The sequence below is a fragment of the Eretmochelys imbricata genome, chromosome 12 (genome assembly GCF_965152235.1).
Source record: "Eretmochelys imbricata isolate rEreImb1 chromosome 12, rEreImb1.hap1, whole genome shotgun sequence".
NCBI classification, from domain to species: Eukaryota; Metazoa; Chordata; order Testudines; family Cheloniidae; genus Eretmochelys; species Eretmochelys imbricata.
Genome location: NC_135583.1, coordinates 16901157 through 16923454, shown reverse-complemented (window position 1 = coordinate 16923454; position 22298 = coordinate 16901157). Strand labels below are relative to the sequence as shown.

The following is a 22298-nucleotide window of genomic DNA, read 5'->3' as shown; positions in this document are numbered from 1 at the left end:
ATAGATAGGGAAAAGCAAGCCCTTTTCATTTCAGCTTCCTAATCAGAACTGTTAGCTAACAGCCAATAACTATATTATTATATACACAAGACAGAAATACAGATAACTTTGTGTACCGCATGGTACTTACTGTTTTGGCAGTTAGGAAGTTGCTGCTTTAACATGTAAATTAAGTATATTTGATGTGAAAGCCAGCGAAGGAAAATGGAGATCGAGATGTCAACTTTACACACAATTATTTCTAACTGTATCAACTTTAGAAATCTATTTTTACACACTGCTTAGAGAATTGAGTATGATCACTGCACTTCAGGCGACTCAATCAACCAGGCTCAGTTGTTCCTTCAGATAAAGCTATAGCAATGGCAGTGTTTTCACCATGATTGCAAGTCTCTCTACTACTGAATACAGAACAGACATTTCATAGAGCACTGACCCCTGACATCGTGCTATCCTGGGTACTGACAGAAGATTTGCCAACTGCCTTTGAAGTGATCACCCACCATAACATCTTTCAGATGGTGCCACGAATTAAGAGATTAGCAAAATCTCTAGTGTAATCCAAGTAACATCTGAATAACAAAAGACTAATATGTCAGATGGAGGGAGGAAAGAAAGGGGATTCAGGTATAGTATTTACAGCACCAGAATTCAGCATTCGAAGGAGAGCAGCAATATCAGCACTGCTTTAGACTGATGAGTTTGTTGATTCCCTTACTAGAAGTTGTGTAAGATTCTAAAAAGTATGGTTTATTATCTACAAGTATCCATGTAGTTAACCCATTTTAAAATAGCATATTGGTAATTAATTTTGTATTGGACACTAAATATAAAACATTCATTTCCTTATGGAAATGGAGGAGGAGGCAAGAGAGAAAGGAAACAAACAGAATTTAAGTGGTGATATTGAACATTAATTGGGACGCTATAGTTATATATTGGGACGCTAAAGTTAAGCTTTCTTGCACCAATCCTCCTTGCCCTCAAATAAATCCTATGATAAATGTATCAATGGATTGTCAAGGCCTCCATACCGAAGCTGATCCTGGTCATCTCCAGGAGATGGACAATTATGATATGAAAGTTAATAGTTCTATAATAACCAAGAAGAAAGTTCTTTGCACTCTGCCTCATTTAACTCTCTTGTTTTGCCATATATGTAATTTCATGATGTTTCAAGCCTTTACTTTGTATTTGTTAGAAAATGACATTGAATGCTTTAAATAGAAAATGTAACGTCTTGCTATGAAGACTTCATTACTCATAAGGATTAATCTGGAAGAAAACCAAGTTACCTAAGAGGAAAAAAAAAACCCTAGAAAGTTTGCTTTAGGTTTAAAAGGATGTTACACTTAACATTTTCAGAATTTTTTTTTTTTTTTTTTAATTTCTTTTGCTGTAAGCACCATTTAACATGACTAAAAGATTAGAGAATAAAACCTATCTGAGTTTGCACATTTGATAGTGCCTTGTATATAGACAGTTTCCCTTTTGTTTATGTGGATCTTTCATTTGGCAGCCGCAGAGAAAAACATTTTTTAAGTTAGGAAAATATGTAAAGTATTAAAAATTGTCAAGGTGACTCAAGAGAAGTGTAGGATCTGAACCTACTTTTAACATTATTTTATATTGATTAGACTTCATGGTTTCTAAGAAGATTCTCCTATTAAATGCTAAAATGTAAAGAAAAAAATTAAGAGTTGAGTCAGAGTTAATTTGCTTTAGAAGTAACTTTTTAAAAGTTCCTCCGTGTGACCCCATGCACACTTAATATGCTCAGTGGTTTAGGAGATGCAAAACAATTTAAAATACTTTAGAAAAGACTAAATAGAACTATGTTAAGGAACTTCAGAGAGGAAAAAGTAGGCTTAACATTCAATTATTACCTACATCCTCAGCTCTGAGAGAAAAGTATCATTAACTGAACGTCTTAACTGGAAACCTTAAACACCTAATTTTTAAATTAGAGACCTACGTTTGTTCCTTGCTGATGGCCACAATGATACAGTCAGAAGGTCTCTCTTTATCGTACTCTTTCTGTATCTGCTGGTAAAATTGTAGGTATAGCTTCTCCCTACGATCATCCCTGGTATAGTCATCATCTAAAATCAAAGAACAAATTGATTAAAAGGTAACAGTGACTGCAAACGAGCATTGGAGCTTCAGGTGTCTTTTCCACTCAGTTAAGTATTGTGGAATCAGAAGTCCACTAAAAAGTGCACTGTGAAACTAGTAACAATGTATTTGTCTTGGACACATAGCAAGACAGACATGACACAAGGAATGTGATTTAACTAGGCAGCAATTTTATTGACTCATCTGGGAATTATCCAGTAATAACTAATCCTATGCATGTCACCTTCCTCCCTAAATCTGTTCTACCTGGTGGAAAAGTGTCTTCAGACCCCACTCCAAACCTGATCCCAGCCCATTGTTAGCCCACTGCTCACCCTTCACATTAGAGCTAAAATGCTGGCGGGGAAGGGTTGGTTCCTCACTGTACGAGACATTCGGAAGCCCAACCCTGTTCCCCCATCTTCTTTAGAAGATGCCTTCCCTTAAATCCACTTCCAACTCTGGTTCATCAAGGAACCAGACCTCTATTAAAAAAGTACTTGCAATGGAAGCATGCAACCAGGAGATGGCACCAATTAGCTTGGCTACCTCCCCACATACCTAACTAGGCTCCCACATGTTAACAACTCCTTCCCTAACATTGGCCAAAAATATACTCAGTCCCTGTCAAAGTCTTCCCTGAATAGCCCAGGTAACTCAACAGATTTTTACAAAAATTTAATTACTTCCTGATTTACATATTTTCTGGCCTCATGAACACGTGGAGGCCTAGTGGCTCGCTGCCATAATCTCTGATGCAATATTTCAAACCAGATTACACTTACCCATAGGAAAAGGTCCTGATTCTGCCCTGTCTCTTTGCCCTAGTTGTTAAGTTAACCCCCTTACAAGATCCCAAATTGTTTTCACCTTGGTACATAATAATCATTTCAGGTGGCTACCAAAGTGTGTAAGCGGATATCAGCTAATCGCAGAGCATGCTCCTCCTTCTGTGCAATCATCCCCTCACCAAGGCCTAATATTGTGAATCTTCTGGGCAACTGGCTGCCCACTTCTGGGCCCAATGAACAATATTGTGCCCACAGATCTAATAATTATTATCTCTTGTCACCTGCTCCCTTGATCCAGAAAACTAGGTATGCCGCAAAACATAGCACATTCACACCCCTGGTCTCTAATTCTCAACTGGAGGCCTCATATGCACTGAGTATTATGACATCAACCAACTGTATCCCTCAAGTCCCTATTACCAGTTGCACTGCAGAAGTTGCTGCCCTGATCCTGAAAGAATGGCACCCAAATTCACCGCAGGGAACCCTGATAGCGTAAGCCTCTTTTATAAGACTGCCACAAACTGGAATTTTCTTGAGAAACTCCTGTCAACAGGAAGAAAGAGTGGCCCAGCATTAACCAGCCTCAGCAATACGTAGGTCCTTAATGCTCTGACTGGGCAAGTCCCTGCCTTCCCAAACTCTTGCAGTACTATAGACTCCCCTTCCCCTCCCTGATCCATTGACATTATCAGAGTCAAAATGACTGATCGTTCCCCCAACATAAGTCCCTAAATTCCAAAGCTCTACCTGAAATACCCCCTTGCTGATCTAGGCACGAGCTCATTGACTAAATTTTTTAAAAAAGCCCATTAAGACAGCTGCCTTGTTCAAGTCTGCATACTGGCTCTATTAACATACCTGATAAACTCCCACCAGATCCCAAAGAAACTGAATAATGATGGCTTGTCAGGGATCTTCTATAAGGCCTGTGGGATGAGACCACCATCTAACAGCCTCCTAAGTAAAACCCGCCACAAGGTTCCAGAAAACCCAACATCCTGCTAGGTGATGCTGATAAACAACTGAAACAGTCATTGATGCCAGCCCACAGTGTATCAGACACCACGCACTTCAGGAACTGGCCGAATCTCGGGCAAGCCGACCCCAAAACTGAGTCAATTCCCTAAAACCCTAAACTTTTATGGGGCTGCTGTTAATGCTGCATTAATCCAAGCACAGCAATGAGCCAAGGTTCCAAAAGGCCAGTGACATCTGCTCAGGCTCCTTGTCAGCGCCTGGTGCCAAAATCTTGAAATCCATCCACCTGCAATCGAGACAGCATGGGCTATGCCATTATTAATCCCAGGCACATGTTAGCAGTAAAAAAGATTTAGCAAGTTAAGCACTGCAGGACAAATGCCCTCACCAACCTTGTAAGTCAGAGTGACCTGGAGGAGTGGGTGTTAGTATGTACCAGTGCCATGTTGTCACTATAGAGTTTCACTTGTTTGTGAGCTTCTCTCCTCCAGATCATCACTGCAACTAAAATGGGGGGAAAAAACCCAGTAATGTTATATCCTTTACTATCTCCCAGAGTATATGATCACTAGGCATCTCCAAGCACACCACCTGCCCTAGTAAAGGCCCCAAACCTGGTGTCCCCAATGCATGAGTGAACTTTCAGGTCTGTCTCTACCCCAGCTAGGCATCTAGCAGGAGACACTTCTCTCTCCAAAAAAGTAACTCCATTAAAGTGATTTAGGAACTGAGCTGTTCCCATGCCCATAAATTCACCTTCATTTTTTTACTCATATTTATAAAATGGTTGGGCCTAGCTATCCCTGACATGTCAGCGGATGGCATGCAAAACTAAGAAGGCAAACAACAGCCTGCAGTTCATGCAGTGTAATCTACTTGGCTGCTCTGTCCTCCTTAATCCCAATAATTCTGCAAGTTTATGCACAGAAAGTCTAGAGATGTCAGTCTCTATATCTAACTTGATCCCCTTTTTTTTTCTGCTAGCAGTAATCATAGGCACTGGTTAAGAGGAGATCAACAAGCTGGCACACTTCAGAATCTGCCCTGCCCATAAACAAGAAGGCATCCTGGTAGTCTGCTATTTGCTGTAAACCCAATTCCCATATCACTGACCTCCACCTTTGGGCTGAGCCCACTACTGAGCATCCCACTGCTATGGCCTTGTCAAAATAAAAACCGACCGATCAAATAAAACCCCACAGGTCTGAAATCTGAGGGGGTTTACTGGTAGCATCAAAAAGCCAACCTGATGCTACATTTCACTAAAATTGACCTGCGACTGCAAGTCCTCACCATGTTCACAATGGTGCCAAAAGACGAGTAACATACTGAACATAATTCACGGTCTATTGCATCATACATGGAGCTTCCAATACTCCTTGATGCCTTTTTGGGGCCCAAACCCGAAGGAGAAACCTGCAGGTCAGTCACAGGTCAGTGCATGAATAGCCCTGTAATTCTGTTAGAAATAGTTTCTTGTTAAATCTTGCCCCTTATTATGTCTCTCAAACCTTCTACAGATGTCAAATTTTGAGACGTCTGAATTCCAACTCCTTCATATGGTATCCCAAATCCTGCTACAAACTCCTCCCAAAAATATTCCCCATCTGTCTTGTTAGGGTAATCCCAGGGAAACACCCAAAGCACCTTGACATGGAGATAAAGCTCCTTCCTTCATTCCTGCTACTTGGTCCTGTGTGTGGGGATAGAGGGAGCATCTGACTGATCCCTCCTTCTACTGGTCTGGAACTTTCCACAAATGCTGTGGCAAATGAGTGCCCCGTGAACACCGAAACACTTCTGGCATGTGATTTTTTATCTGCAGAAGTTCCAGAAACATCCACCTTCACTGAAGTCCCAGCATACTTTACTGCAAGAATCAGATCTCTGGTTAGCCTGCTGTGGAAACAATAAACTGCTGTTGGTATGTATGAATGGCACTGACCAAGCCAGGATCATCTGCTCTAACCAGAGGTCATTATCAGCCCTGTCACACTCATTCGTGGACATATTGCATGCAGCCTGTAACTTAAATTCCTTGTCTTAATGGGCCCATGCTATATCCCCAAATGTATTGCAGGCCCAATAGAATATGTACATATATTTGTACAAGGCTGAGCTTTTCTGGATATTTGCCAGACATCACCCCAGCACATATCAAAAAGGCAGGTTGTCAGTTTTCCCAGGTTCAAGCCACCCTTTGATACCTCGCATTCTCAGTGTCCCTCTTATTCCTCTGCACTCTACCTTCCATCATTGCTTCCCTGTACAATGAGAATATTTCTCTGGGGTTTTTTTAAGTGGCTTTGAGAAGGTGCACCCCCAACTGGAGATGCATTCCTGTACAAGCCTGTCTTATTTTCACCTGGAAGACAAAAAACTGACAGCTGCAGTGGAACCCGCCACATAACCTGCTCCCCACCACCCTGTGATGTACTCATCTCTATGGCCTTGCCACCTACCCCTACATTGCAAGCCTAAGAGAGATTCGGCACCTGCATTCCTACCCCTCCTTGATTGGTAGCTCTTACCCTGCTGATGGGAGCAGAATCAATTTGGCTGCTGCCATTACCCCAAACTGGAGCCCATGTTGGGCGTGCAGCGGTTCCCATGCTAGATTCCCCAACAGAAGTTAAGGGATAAGGAGAACAAACTTCTGTAACTTAAGGACCAGAGAATCCACAATGGCGTTTAAGTTTGGCCACCTGGCTAGAAGAGTAATTTCACCTGCAGCCTGTACCCCAGACTGCCTGGAGAACTCAGGGCAAGTGGGTTAGAACCCTCTGTGGAAGCCCACCCAGTCTTGCCAAGAGGAGCTCCAGGGGTACCCTCCAGGTCAGAGGCTCCCTCCATTGTCCCTGTGGAAAAATCTGCTGCCCGTCTAGGTCCCCGATTCTGTCCCTGGGAGAAGGGGCATGGCCCTCCACACCGTACTGTTCTGTTCCGCCCCCCACCCCACCTGTCCGGGTGCATCTTCCAAAGTACATGCCCACTGCACTCCCCAGAGCCCAAACTCACCCACTACTGGCAAAGGAGATACCCCTGCCGGGGGGACCACACTTGCAGCCCTTGCTGTTCTCCACTTCTCTCGGGAGCAAGGGGCGGTTGGGCCAACTTCCACTGCTGAGGATTCATGCTCCGGATCCTGTCGCCTGGAAGAACCTGGCTGCTGGGCTGCCACTGCTGCCTCTTGTCTTCCGGATATCCCTGGGATCTCATGCAGACTGGGACCTGCTGGGACCACCACCATCAACTTGATGTATCTCGGGACTCCCTCACTCCAGGAGGCACCCCATGCTCCCATTCTGCTGGACTACTTCCCTGCTAGCATCTAAGCTATTGCTTTGAGTGTGTAATGATGTCTCAGCCAGGGGGAAAGGGCTTGGATGCATAGGAGTCCCTGGGCTTCTACTGTGCTGCTCAAACCAGACAATTGTCCAGGATAAACCCAATCATTCCTTCCAAACCCAAGAGGAAGCTGACTTCCCACAGGGCGTGGGAGACCCTTAAAGAAGCGTGTAGACTGCTGGCCTGTCTCCCCAGCCAGGAAGGACTGAAACCATAACTAGAGTGTGATTCAGGCCCTTTTCTCAGGCTTCAGCTTTATTTTTCCCACATAAACTAACACAATACTTCAACTATCCCGTCTTCTCAATGCAAGGTCTTTTGGAGAGGCCTACTGATTCCCCACACAATTTTTCCCCCCAGCCATTTGCCAGAGTCATCCTGCTCCAGGGCCTGCCAAAGGCGCCAACCTGCTTCCTGCAGCTCTCCCACATGACCCAGAAACTTCTTACCAGAGCCTCCCTGCTCCGGGCCTACTACTGAGTCACCTGCTGGCTTTTACAGTAACCTGATCCCTCGATGATCAGCCACAGGTGAGGTTGGGCCCCAAGTTCACTTAAGGGCCAAGTACCCTGTGATAAAACCACCGAGTTCCTCTTTCTCCTGCAGACCCACACAAAGGCTGCAGGGGGTATAGTTTAACAAAGGAATATAAATTAGTTACAAATTCTTACCTTTTTGGGAATACTGGTATCTCTCATAGTAATCTTCATTTCCTGGTGAATAGTCATACTGTTGTCCAAACAGTTCTTCAAAACTAAGGAGGAAATAATATTTTGATGAAAAAAATATATTCAAAACATGATACCAGACCAATTCATACAGATATCCACACAAACTAGGAAGATAAAGGTTTTAAACAGTTGTAGTGTAAAAGTTATCGACATCGAGTTTCAGAATAGATTACTTTAAGCCATGGAGAGGTCAGAAATGTTAGTCTTTCCATACTTAAAAGACTAAACTAATTTTCCATTAAAAAGCTTTTGACCTCCCAAGTAGCTTCACTAAAACTAAAGTACATTTAAAAGAAAAAGATTATACAATGATCTATAAAGCCCTGAAAGTTCTTGGATCTGATTGCTAGAGTTCAATCAAGACTGGTGGAGGCATTTCCGTTCTCTGCTCCAGAGACTGAACTCTAAGATCAGTGGCAGGGCATCTTCAACGGACAGCTCTCGCCTCCAAAATTCACTGAAAATTCATATCAAAATGGTCTTATTTTAACTCTATTTTAAAACAACTGTAGTGTGCCCATGTGCTATAGCATTAGATACCATGAACAAACTAGGTGTTTAAAAAAGCCCAACAACTATTTAGGAAGTTTTAACAGATATATAAATCCTTATTATGTAAATATTAGACAAAACCATAGTCATTACAAAAGTGAGCTTGTTTATAGACAGAAGTATTTTCCTGCAGACACATGGGTTGTTCACAAAGGCTTTAAATAATTTACATAGTTATCCTGTTGAAAAGTCTTACCTATTCAGATCTTCAAAGTCCTTTGAATAACCATCTTGGGGAGAATAAGGACTTTTCTGGTATGGTCTGTAAGGATTTATGCTAAAAGAGGTAAGAAATATGAGATTAGGTATGTTCGGTCAAAAGAGCTTTTGCATGGCTACAATGAAAAAGCTTAAGTTTTACATACTGGTACTCTAAAGTACTTAATGGACTTTCCAAATTCCTTTTAGTTTTGGTTTTAAAACAAATGTCATTATAAAACTATCTGCTTAATTCCAGGGCTGCAGTATTATGGTGAAGCAAAACATATCTTCCTTTCAGACAAAGGAAGACAAAACATTCCCAAAAACTTTCCTTCACAAATCTTGGGCATCTGTAAGCCAGTGACACTTTCATATTTCCTTGCAAGGTTTTGCCTGCATTGAGCTAGGTATACACTGCAAGCTAGGGGTGTGATTCCTCTGCTCCTCACACACACTTACACTAGCTCTCATCAAGATAGCTCAAGTATAAACAGCAGTGCAGCCACAGTAACACTGGTAACGGCCATGGAGGCATGGCTGAGCCGGGCCGAGTATGCACCCACCTGAAACCAGCTCAGCCATGCCTCCATGGCCGCTATCAGCGCTAACGCAGCTGCACGGTTATTTGTACTTGTGCTACCTCAATGAGAGCTAGCATGTGTGTAGGAGCAGGGGAAAATCACATCCCTAGCTTGAAGAGTAGACAGTCTTAGAAAAATGCCTTCTAACATAAAACAAGGCAGCTACATTTTGTTTACAGCCAGCTTCTGCTGATGTTTTATTCTTCCTTTTAATGAAATGGTGATGTCATACCAGCTGTCATGAAGTTTTGCAATCACCGATGAGACATTTTAGGGCAAGTGACATTTACATTCTGCTTACACCACCTCTATCTGAAGCTTTGGATGATCTATCATTTTCCCCTGAACCTACAGTTGCTAGTGAGCGTAAAGGCTGAAGCACATGCTGTTAAGCACAAGTTAACACAACCGATTTTGGATCTTGCAGTTACGACTTAACTGATTTGTTGTCCATAAGATGTGGTAAAATCTAAGTATATAAATGTAATTTAAGCAAGGCTTTTGAATGGTAGTAAACTTCAGTTTACCTATCATTTTAAGCATTTAATTTGCTTTAAGAATACAATCCTATACACTGGTTCATTTTGTTCTGCAAGAGATGCCTATGCTACCAAAGCCAAATATATTTTCACACAAAGGTCACAGGTGAGTGCTTCACTTTCTTATTCTTAATATTTATATCATGGTGGTAGCCAGAGGCACCAGTGAGGATTAGGGTTCAAGAGTGCTACATGTTGTACAAACTGTTAGACAAGGTTCCTGCCCCAAAAGAGCTTACAATCTACGACAAGCAACACAAAAAGAGTGGGGGAACAGGGAGACAAACATACTGTTTTAGTTGTCTTGATGTAGAGACACCCTGAATTTGCATACAAATTAAGGACAGAAAATGAGTTTAGTTTATGTATTACATAATTAGTTTATGTATTACCGTTAGGACCTTTTTCTGCACTGGCAAGAGGATTGACTAAAAGCCCTAATAGAACTTGATCTCTAACTTCTATAATAGTTCAGTTCTACTTCATCAGAAAGAAGAGCAAGATAGAATTTGACATATAGAAAGGACTGAACACATAGAAAGGATCACAAGAGTTATCTGGGAAAATGTTCTTACTCTGAGGTGAATAGGGGAGGGCTAGTATGAGAAACCTAAGTCACGAATAGAACTAGTGCCTGGGGATTTGATAAGGATCACATAGGCTTGGTACAGTTTGTTTTGTGAAGGTAGTGCCAAATATGAAGTCCATAGGATAAAAGGAATAAGCAGATGGCTCAACCTGAACAAGTCAAAAGCAAGTTGCTTTGAATGAAACACAGGCTGACTAGGATGATGTCCAAAACCAAAATCAGTAGCCACAAAGAAAAACAGCACGATATTTGGATGCCAACCAACCAATAGGAGAAGAGAGATTTTGTCTTAACTTTGCCTTGTCAAGAGATCAGGAATCTTGCAACACCAGTAGAGAGCCAGCTTCACTTGAAATAAACACTGTAGTTGACTTAAGTTATTCATATTTTTAACTATGTTGTCAAAGTTACAAATATTTTATCACCTGAAAAATGGAACTGATAGCTATTCATGATAATTAGAAAACTGCTTTGGAAATCCTAGCACATCAAAAAACTATTCAGGAACTAACTATATATAAACTGGATGCGCCTAATGCTTCGTTGCATGCCAGGCACATTGACAAGGTAGGGCCAATTTATCACAAGATAAATGGTCCCAGCAGCAGGTAATACAGATTACCACATTGCTCAAGTACAGAAGTGCTAACATCTAGAGAGATGTCAGCCATTTGAAATGGACGGAGATCCTGCAACAGGATAGTGTTGTACTTTCAGCCATCTCTACCAGTATCAGCACTTTTGGGCTGTGCTATTCCATGGCTGCTGCTGAGATAGCAAGAAACAGACAAGGATGAAAGGATGACTGGATAGACAAGAGTGGTGGTCCAAATACTAGTCCAAGAATTCTTCTGTAAAGAATGAGAAGAGGACACTTCCATATCCAAAAGATTAGAAGTTTAGTTTTGAAAACTTAGTTTCTCAACCTAGTTGGTAAGAATTTGGATTCTCCAGGAGTCTTAATTATTTTGATGGAATAATCTGATACAGCCAGGAATCTAAGGTGGATAATTCTAAATAAAATATTGTTTCCACAAACACAAACCTAGTAACTTCTATAAGTTTTCACCGATTATCAGAAAACTTTTGAGAAAGCCAGTAAAAGAATGCAACCATAGAGTTAGTTCACATTTCAGGATTTCTTCAAAAACAGTCATTCTGGGACGGTTATTCAAAGTATCAATGTTTATCTCATAATAGGGAGAAACAGACAAAAGTCTTAAATCACTCTGCTGGTAATATAAAACAGAATATGAAAATGTGGGAAGGAAATGAAGAAGGAGATAAGAGGCTACGGAGGCACCACTTGGGAAAAGAAAATGGTAAGAATAGAATAAACTGGGAAAAATCATATGCACATTGTGAAGACCTGAAGACTAATCAAGAACTCATTCATGCTAGTACTAAAGAAACATTAAGAAAAAGTGAACAAAAACTGTAAGATTGTCCCCTCTAACATTTACTAAAGGAGTTTTGTTTACTTTGATAGAAGTAACTTACGAAGACATCTAGAAGGGAAAACAAGTGTACGCTTACAAACAGAATGCACAATAGCGTTTTTACACACAAAACTGGATGAAGAAAAAGTCCACCTTTTATAATCTACTTAAAAACTCAATAAATCTGTTACATATTACTTACTCCAGAAGGCGTGGAATCCATCCGGGTCTATGCCTGGACCCAAAATGAAAAGAGCTTGGATTAAGTTATATTGAAGACAAACCGTAAAAAAACAGCAGTTAAATCAAGATTAGTAAAATGTGCTGAGTTTCTTCAGCAGCACAGACCTTATGCACCACACTTTCAGATTATCACAAAATGTTTTAAAGAGCGAATGATAAGCTTAAGAAAAAATGGAAATTATGTTGTGTTGTAAAGGAATCTGATTTTTGGAGTAGGTGTGTTCCTTGAAGCTATCTTTTGTAGGCCCCAAGTACTCAGAGGCATATGCAAACCTTACTCACCTCAACTGTAGAAAGAGAAAAAGAGCAAAGAAAGGAGAGTTAGCGATACTGATTAAATGAAATTCAACTACTAACACTAGTAATCTATATTTTATCCCTCACACCATAAGCCATATAGCAGGGCATTAGATTGTTCCTAAAATTGATATTTCTAATATTCTATCAAGAGATGTGTACAGAGGAATTCTTTTTTACGTATTTATACACATACCCAAAAAATGATCCAGTTGGATGCTCTGCTACTGTCTAACAAAAGATTTCCCTTTTTCCAGATGCAGCTAGTTGGTAAAGCTGGCCTTTCCATGACGAACTTCAAAGGGTTTTGAAATACATGATTTTGTTCACCTGGCAAGAATAACTGTTGGCCAAAATAAGAAATCCTAAATTCTGATCTCCTTACCAAAAGACATTCTTGGATCTGTATATTAATTTTACTTAGGGAAATGAAAGTTTGGAAAGAAATAAAGGTAATTGCTTGCTAAACATGAAATTTAGAAAGCCATTCAGAAAAGTATTAGAAATTGAGTAAGAAATTACCCTTGTGTAACTGAACAAAAATTAGGATAATAATCTTAATCCTCCAGAACTTCTGGATGAAGTATCTGCAATAATAAATAAATGGCCTTATGAAGAAGAGAGCCTGACTGAAGATCTAGTCTCAAACAACTTCTACAACAGCTTGAAATTTTAACACTAGAACTTTAAAGTGACATGGTGCATTAGAAGAGTGGACTGTACAGAGAAATAACAAGACTGGCACAGGAGCAAAGTAAGAAACAAGTGAGCCTAATTATCTCCTATAGACACTGCTACCAGATGCTCTTGGATTATGCTCAAAGTACCACTATGAGATTTAGAAATGGATACCAAAAGATCCTGTACCAATGACTGAGTTTTTTTCTCTCTGTACCACAAAGAAAAGACACTTCATACCTAATTCTGTGCTGAAAATCCAGGGGTCTTCACACACTGAGTTTCAGATATTCTGTGCATTTAACTACTGAGCAATCAAAATTTACTCTAGCCTTTCTATTTAGGCTGTTAGTTATAAGGCTTCACACATCACAGCAGAAAGGTACATCTAGGATTACACTGACAGATGTATTACTTAGAGGAAGCAGATTCTTCAAGCTACAATGGTAGCATAATGAGGACAGCTGTTTGGTCTTACTTCATTTACTTTGACTATTCTAAAATGAATGGCATTGGATAGGAGAATGTAAAAGCTACTTAAATTCAACTGATGTTGAGTCTATTTAACTGCTTAAGTTTAAAAGAAAAAAAAAAAAAAAAGGGAGCAGCAGCAGCATTTTGAAATATCCTGGAACTTTTACATGAGATTTGAAGATAAAGAAATAGGTTTTTACTTAGTGCCTCCTGGGTCAATTCTCATTGCTCTAAACATTGCTTCTTGGTGTAGGTCAAGACTTTTAGTGTCCCAAAGGTCAGAAAATTGACAAAGTTACTAAATATCTACTAGCTGGAGGAGTAAACCTACTAGTCAATGATAGACACAAAAGATAAGTAGAGAGCCTCCACATCAATGAGCTCCAGGAAGAATCACATGTTGTAAAGTACAACCTCCATAGGTAATGGAAGTGCTAGAATTCATGCCTTGGGCTCCAGCTTTCATATCAGCATCTGGCTATCTGATAAATGTGAAGCTTCAACGACTTCTAGATACTAGAAAGGAAAAGAGGCTCTCTGGATACTGCAAGGGTAAGGAAAACACAGAAAAAGCTTCTGGTACTCTAGTCTTCTCCCACAGCACAGATTGATAGATTTTTTTTTTTTTGGGGGGGGGGGGTGTTGTGAAAAATTCTAGCACTGATTTATGCTGATGAGATTTTGCCAGATGCCAGCAGACCAAAACCGATACTCTCAATTATTTCATTGCTGCCCACCACACCAATAGGAGAGATTAGTCTTGTTAATTTTACATTGCTAGCGGGCACAGCTATGAGGCACTGCAGACTCAGGAAGCCACCACCACCACATTGGCTTACGTTCAGTCGGTCATCTTCACAACAGACCTGGTTAGAAACAGTCTGTTTTTTTTAATATGAAAGTTTGAATTCTGCAAAGAACTGATGTTCAGCCTCTGCATGCAGAGAAGGCTTCCCACTGGTGAGCAGGCTCATGATTTTTTCCATCTCTACCCTTGATATGAGAATGCTTTGATGTCTGTGTTACCCTGAATAAGTTTATTCAAAAGATATTTTGTAAAGATAGTCCATCTTTTCTGCTTTAATATACTTTTAATTTAGACAAGTTGCAATCTAGTTTCATTTTGGTCCTTTATTGGACACCTTAACCTCAGCCATAACAACACTTGAGCAAACTAGGGAACCCTAGGCCACACCCAACCCCTTAACCTTTTCTTAAGCAAATATCCACATTGAAAATAGGTGGAAGGCCAAAACCTTTCAGGACATTGGCTGATAATTAGCGACAGTAGTTCCTCTGTAAGAAAACTGTGAATTATTGCTTCCAATTCTTGGAGACTAGGCTCCTCAACAGAACCCAGCTCCCTACTTTCACAGTTCATCCATTTAGCTCTGAATTATTATGCCCATTCCTTTGAAATGTTTAACAACAATTACAGAAAGAAGTGTATGAAATTCTTTGAGTCGCAAGCTGACCTTCCACTAGAATGTCAAATTTATCATTGTGCATGAGATTTCTCATGCTTAATTTCAGCGTAAGATTGCTTTTTGTTATGCAAGCACAAAAAGAAACCTCTTTTACACAGTGATTTCTCCCCCATCCTTCAAAAACAAAGACATGAAATTTGAAAAACAACTTATTTTTCATGTACTAGTCCTCACTGATATATATGAAAAAATGTTCAAAGTCTTGATCCTGCACTTTACAGCATGTAGGCAAACTACTGCACCCTCACAGAGCCCCACTGAAATCAACATGGCTCTGTGTGGGCACAACAGTCCATCCATATGATGTAAATTGCAAGATCAGAGCTTAAGGGTGAAATTCACCCCTGTACAGAGGACCAGCAAAAGGTCTGTGTACCACTTAAGTTCTCATAGGATGTAAAGACTGCTTTTAGACATTAACTGGGATTGAAGTGGTGCATAGACTTTTTGCTAGTCCTTGGCATAGGTGTGAATTTCACCCCACAGAAGTTAGAATTGAAAATGTAACTGACTAATTGAAAATGTGTTGTCCAAGCACAATATTTTAGGAATGTTTTTGAACACCGACTCGCACAGACATCTGAACGGTGTACTCAGAGTGTGTTCAAACAGTACAGTACTACCAACAACTGGATAGCATAATTCCTTATTCCTCTATAAATTAGAAAAATGACACAAAACAGTATACACAATATTCATTTCAGAAAATTTTACAAATTGTAGTTCTAATACTGTCTACAAAGTTCCTTTCAATCTATTGTTTCATAACACAAAATGCACACGATAAAAGTAACAATTTCATATGTTGATTTTTAAATGCTTAGCTAATTTGTTTTCTATATTATAGAAGTAAAATATCACTGATTCATGTTAAACATAGGCTCCAATTTTAAGCATGTGATTAACTTCACACACTAAGTAGTCCCACTGTAGTCAATGGAACAACTCACTGCATCAAGTTAATATGCTGAAGTCTTCCCAGGAATGGGGCCTTAAAGAATACAATTATGTATTTCATAGAATTATAGTAAGTAGAATTGGGTGTGACTGTTTATTTCCCTTTTTATATACTCTTTATATATGCATGTTTGTTTTGTTAAAGACATTCAACTCTTTAAAGTGACTGAATTTTAAAACAATGACAGTGAAATGACCACAATTCTCAGATTTGTATATGAAAATAAGCGTTAGTGTTTTCACAATTATCTGTAGAAACAATTTTTGAAGTGTTTATATTTATTTTACTTTACCTTTTATCCACAATAGGTTTCTGAACTTGACCCCTGGTAACCTTAACCCAAGATGACATTTTAATTCCTAGGAAAACAAAATACATTGCATTTATTCTCTTCACAAGTGAAGTGAGAAAACAGTCTTAAAACAGCCATAGTACATTGCAATTTTTTTAAACTGACAGCTTGCAACTTGTTAAAAAATAATGTATTTAATAATCAAGCTTGTGGATCATCTCTAGTTGAGTGAGATCCCTTTGTATGTTTTTGCAGTAACCTTTGGACTTAACTATCTTGAGTAATTTTTTTTTTAATCATCTGTAAAAACCAGCTCCCTGTTCACTCCCTTTTCCAGATCATTTATGAATATGCTGAACAGTACTCGTCCCAATACAAATCCTTGGGGGACCCTGCTATTTACGTCTCTCTACTGCAAAAACTGACAATTTATTCCTACTCTTGAAGTTTCCTGTCTTTTAACCAGTTAGTGATCCATGAGAAGCCCTTCCTCTTATCCTATGACTGCGTATTTTGCTTAAGGGATTTTGGTGAGGGAGCCTGTCAAAGATTTTCTGAAAGTCCAAGAACACTATATCCAGAGGATCACCCTTATCCAAATGCTTGTTGACACCCCCAAAAAATTCAAATAGCTTGAGAAGGCATGATTTACCTTTACAAAAGCAGCGTTGACTCTTCCCTAACATACTGTGTTCATCTAGCTGTTTGAATTTTATTCTTTACTATAACCTCAACCAATTTGCCTGATACTGAAGTTAGGCTTCATGATCTGTAATTGCCAGGATCACCTCTGGAGCGTCTTTTAAAAATCCAGCATTACATTAGCTATGCTCTACTCATCTGATACAGAGGCTGATTTAAGCGATAGGCTACATACCACAGTTAGAAGTTCCACAATTTCATGTCTGAGTTCCTTCAAAACTCTTGAGTGAATAGCATCTGGTCCTGGTGACTCTTTACTGTTTAATTTATCAGTTTGTTCAAAAACCTTCTCTATTGACACTTCAAACTTGGACAATTCCTAAAACAGGTCACTTAAAAACAATGGCTTAGGTGTGGGAATCTCCCTCACATCCTCTGCAGCAAAGACTGATGCAAAGAATTCATGTAGCTTCTCTGCGATGGCCTTGTGTTCCCTGAGTGCTCCTGTAGCACAGGGGTGGGGAACCTACGACCCTGGATCCAGCCTGCTGCTTCATTTTATCCAGCTCACAGCAAGTCTCCGTGCTGTGGGTCGGAAGCCACGAGCCTCGGTGCCCCCCTGGCGGGGCTGGAGCCACGAGTGCCAGCTCGCCAGAAGTCCAGTTTGTTCCGCGCAGCTCCCAGAGGTGACCGGCATGTCCCTGTGACCCCTAGGAGCTGGGGTGATCAGGGAAGCTCAGTGCGCAACCCTGCCCCCAGCGCCGGCTCTGCGGCTCCCACTGGCCAGGAACCACGGCCAATGGAAGCTGTGGGGGCGGTGCTTGCAGACGCAGGCAGCACGCATCACACAGAGCAGCCTGGCTCCTCCGCCTAGGGGCCATACATAGTGGCCGCTTCTGGGAGCAGAGCGAAGCCCTGGTGGGCAGGGAGCCTGCCTTAGCCCCGCTGCACCACCAACCAGGAGCTGCCTGAGGTAAGCGCCACCTGGCCAGAGCCCACACCCCGAATCCCCTGCTGCAGGTTGGAACCCCCTCCCACACCCTAACTCCCTCCCAAATCCTGTGCCCCTACCCCAACCCCCTGCTGCAGGTCGGAACCCCCTCCCGTACCTTAACTCCTTCCCAGACCCCCACCCCAACCCAACCCCTTGTCCCAGCCCTGAGCCCCCTCCCACACCAAAACTCCCTCCCGGAGCCTGCATCCCAAACCTCCTTCCACACCCCAACCCCATGCCCTGAGCCCAGTCCCACACTCCAAATCCCTTGGCCCCAGCCCAGAGCCACCTCCCACACCCCAAGCCCCTCATCCCCAGCCCCACCCCAGAGCCTGCACTCCCAGCCGGAACCCTCACCCCCTCCAGCACCCTAACCCCCTGCCCGGAGCCCCCTCCCACACCCTGAACTCCTCATTTCTGGCCCCACCCCGGAGCCGAGGGAAAGCCCGGAGCCTTCGCCCCGCCGCGCCCCCCGGGCTGAAGCCGTGACAGCTGGCTTGACCTGCTGCCGGGGGGAAGAAGCCCTGAGCCTTACTGCCCTCCACGGGGCAACGTGTGGCCTGCGACCGATTTTTTCTGTCAATCGGAAAAAAGGTTTCCCACCCCTGCTGTAGCACCTTTATCATCCAGTGGCCCCTCCGACTTTTTGGCAGGCTTCCTGCTTCTGAAGTACTTAAAAAAAAAATTGCAGTTCAAATTTTAAGAGCAACTAGCCAAGAACACAAAAACTTTCTTGGACTGACTAATCATACTTTTACATTTGACTTGCCAGAGTTTATGTTCTTATTTTTCTCAGTAACATTTTACTTCCAATTTTTAAAAGATGCCATTTTGCCTCTAGCAACTTCTTTTGCTCTGCTGTTTAGCCCTAGTGGCATTTTTTTTTTTTTTTGGACGTCTTACTGTTTTGGGGCAGGGGGTTGGGGGGAGGATATTTAGCTTGAGCCTCTATTATGGTGTTTTTAAATAGTCTGCGTGTTGTTTGCAGGCATTCCACCTTTGTGACCCTTCCTTTTAAATTTCCATTTGACTAGCTTCCTCATTTTTGTATTAGCCCCCTTTTTAAAGTTAAATGCTACTGTGGTGGATTTCTCTGGCAATTTCCCCCCTACAAGGATGTTAAATTTAATTACATTATGGCTGCTATTACTGAGCGGTTCAGCTATATTTACCTGTTGGACCAGATCCTGTGCTCCACTTAGGACTAAATCAAAAATTGCCTCTCCCTATGTGGGTTCCAGGACAAGCTGCATTCATTCATGTTCTCCCTGCTTCTAGTGACATACTTAGTCAATATGAGGATAGTTGAAATCCCCCATTATTATTGCATTTTCTGCCTTTGGAGACTCTCTAATCTCCCTGAGCATTTCACAATCATTGTCACCATTCTAGTCAGTAGTATATTCCTTCTACTAAACTCTTATTATTCAAGCATAGAATTTCGATTCACAGAGATCCTACGTACAATTTGATTAATTTAAGATTTTTATTTTGACTCTACACTTTCTTTTAGTGCCACTCCCCAAACAGCACGACCTACTGTGTTGTTCCTATATATCTGAGCCCTTGTATTACCGAGTCCCATTGACTATCCTCATTCCATTAAATTTTCATGATACCCATTATATCAACATACTCATTTAAATGACAGGCACTCTAGTTCACCCATCTTAGTATTTAGACTTCCAGCATTCATATATAATAAGCACTTGTACATTTTATCAATATGAATTTCAAGTCTAGTACTGAAAGGGTAACCATATTTCCCCAAGGGAAAGCGGGACACTGTATGGGGCTGGCCTGAACCCATGCATGTTTTGCCAGACCCCACTTTTTTGACAAAAGTGGTCATTTGTCCCGTTTGCTCTTACCAACTGATTAGGGCTTAAAAAAGGGACTGTCCCAGCCAAAACAGGATGTATGGCCACCCTAAATACTGGTTGCTTTGCAGCATAATTTCAGAAGTAACCAAGCATGCAAAATGGTCTGGATAAGTGCACACTTGGATGTATTCTCAAAATACAGTTTATGAAAATAGCGTGACCTGATTACAGCAGCATTCTAAACACCAAGACCCCACCTTGACAGGGGAAAAGGTGTATTTTTCTATCATGTTAGCTCAATTGAATAAGCCTAATACTTACAGAGGTGCCAAGTTCAATGGATCTCAGAACGGTGCAATATAAAAGGAGAGAAACAAATTGATGCATCTCTGCTTGGCTTAACAAATGGGCGGAAACATACAGTTAAAGAGAGAGAACTAACTGAACGGCAGCACTCATTCAATGCTCGCTAAAGAAAAGGCAAGAGCCCGAGCCCGTTACCGCGCCAGCCGGCTCCCTCCAGCCCTGAGATGGCTGCGGGTCGGGGGCGGAAAGGGCCTGGGGATAGAGGATGCTCTGCACACACAACGTAAGTAGAGGCGGAAGGTTTCACACCCGCCAGCTCTTCAGGGCTCCCCGCAGCATCCCGAGCTCGGGCGGGACCCAGAGACAGGGCGCCCAGGGGACCGACCCCCCCCCCCCCTCCGCTACGCCGGGCTGGGCTCCAGGGAAGGGCGGACAGCCCCTGCTCCAGCTCCCCAGTGCGCCCCCCAGCAGGCCCGCCAGCCAGCACCCCCGCCAGGACCCAGCCGACCTGCCCCGCTCTCGGCCGCGGCCCGGCAGGCCCTGGGAGCCCCGCACTCACGGCTGGGGGACTCCACGCAGCAGCCGCCGCCTCCGCTCCGCTCCTCGCGCACAAAGCAACGGCGGCCGGTTTGCCGGAGGCTGGGGGGGCGAAATGGAAGCACCGCCCCTTCCCCCTCGCTGCCAGGAGAAGAGGGAGCATCGGGGCCAGCAGCGGCTGCAGCCTCCCGCCACAGTGACCCCTGTTGGTGGTGCCGGGGAACTGTGCCCCAGAGAGAACCAGTGGGGCAACCTTCTCTCCTCCGCCCGCTGTGGGACCGTGGTTACCATGGGGACCCGTCCCAGCACTCATTACCATGCACACTGTGGGAGAGTGGTCACTTTGGATGAGCTATTACCAGCAGGAGAGTGAGTTTGTGTGTGTGGTTTTTGGAGGGGGGTGAAGGGGTGAGAGAACCTGGATTTGTGCAGGAAATGGCCCAACTTGATTATCATGCACATTGTGTAGAGAGTTGTCACTTTGGATGGGCTGTTACCAGCAGGAGAGTGAGTTTGTGTGGGGGGGGATGGAGGGTGAGAAAACCTGGATTTGTGCTGGAAATGGCCCAACTTGATGATCACTTTAGATCAGCTATTACCAGCAGGACAGTGGGGTGGGAGGAGGTATTGTTTCATGATCTCTGTGTGTATATAAAGTCTGCTGCAGTTTCCACGGTATGCATCCGATGAAGTGAGCTGTAGCTCACGAAAGCTCATGCTCAAATAAATTGGTTAGTCTCTAAGGTGCCACAAGTACTCCTTTCCTCCCCTTGTGGGACTCCACTTACCATGGGGACCCCTCCCAGCACCCATCTCTCCCCTTCTGGGGCCCTGGTCACTATAGGAACCCCTCCCAGCACCCATCCCTCCTCATCCCTCCCTCTGGGGGACCCCATTTACACTGGGGTCCCCTCCCAGCTCCCATCTCTCCTCTCCCCCATGGGACCCTGACTTCCAACAGAACCTCTGCCAGCACCTCTCCTCACCCAGTTGGGTTCAAGGCAACTCATCTCCCCATTCCACTCTGTAGAGCCCTGGGTACCATGGGATACCCCTCAGTCACCTATCTCCCCCCCCAACCCCCATCCCTTTGTGGTCCTGGTTACTGTGAGGGACCTCCCCTCCCATCTCTTCCCATCCCCTCTGTGATGTCCTGGTTTCTATGTAGTTTCTATGTCAAATCAGGACACTTATCCAGATCCTCAAAGGTATTTAGGCTCCTAACTTCCATTGATTTAAATGGAAGTTAGTAGCCTAAATACCTTTGAGGATCTGGGTAAGTGTCCTGATTACAATGGAAGTTAGGAGCCTAAGCACCTCTGAGGTATATAATCAACAGTTTAATAGATTAAGTTTGGATATTAGCCTACCACACACTATCTTGAAGGCAATGGACATAGATGGCATTGAGATCAAGCACAAGCAGTTATACCATAGAACAATAAAAATCACCAAGATTTCTTATTACGTTTACTTAAAATCATCAGTTATTGATTCTTTAGTATTTCTAATAATACATTTATCATACTTCAAGTAATTTGCCGAGGAGTAAAAACGTAGTTGGTCTTAAGGCACTCTTATGAATGGTGTCCCTGTTATTTCTAGTGTTTGCTTTGAAGGGTACTAGTTTAAAGCATCAAAAGAAATAGTTTAGAAAAAGTTTTCTTTGAGGTTCTCGTAAGCCAATTTACTTGGATATA

At 42.5% G+C, this 22298-nt stretch overlaps 1 protein-coding gene across 11 annotated transcripts in view; it reads right to left on the bottom strand.

Annotated features, from left to right (window-relative positions):
- Positions 1-20747, bottom strand: part of LOC144272675 (uncharacterized) — a 36637-nt gene extending 15890 nt beyond the window's left edge. The window contains exons 1-7 of one of the 11 annotated variants that reach the window (XM_077830921.1): positions 20621-20747; positions 16297-16363; positions 12070-12102; positions 8715-8795; positions 7907-7989; positions 6906-7121; positions 1976-2102 (exon numbers count right to left, since the gene is read on the bottom strand). In XM_077830921.1, coding sequence (XP_077687047.1) covers positions 1976-2102; positions 6906-7121; positions 7907-7989; positions 8715-8795; positions 12070-12102; positions 16297-16355 — 599 coding nt within the window. In that variant the 5' untranslated portion in view covers positions 16356-16363; positions 20621-20747. Of the gene's footprint in view, positions 1-1975; positions 2103-6905; positions 7122-7906; positions 7990-8714; positions 8796-12069; positions 12103-16296; positions 17134-17173; positions 17191-20076; positions 20475-20569 lie in introns of those variants that run through there. The other 10 variants (XM_077830923.1, XM_077830922.1, XM_077830926.1 and 7 more) reach the window with 10 other exon arrangements.
- Positions 20748-22298: the final 1551 nt, after the last annotated feature.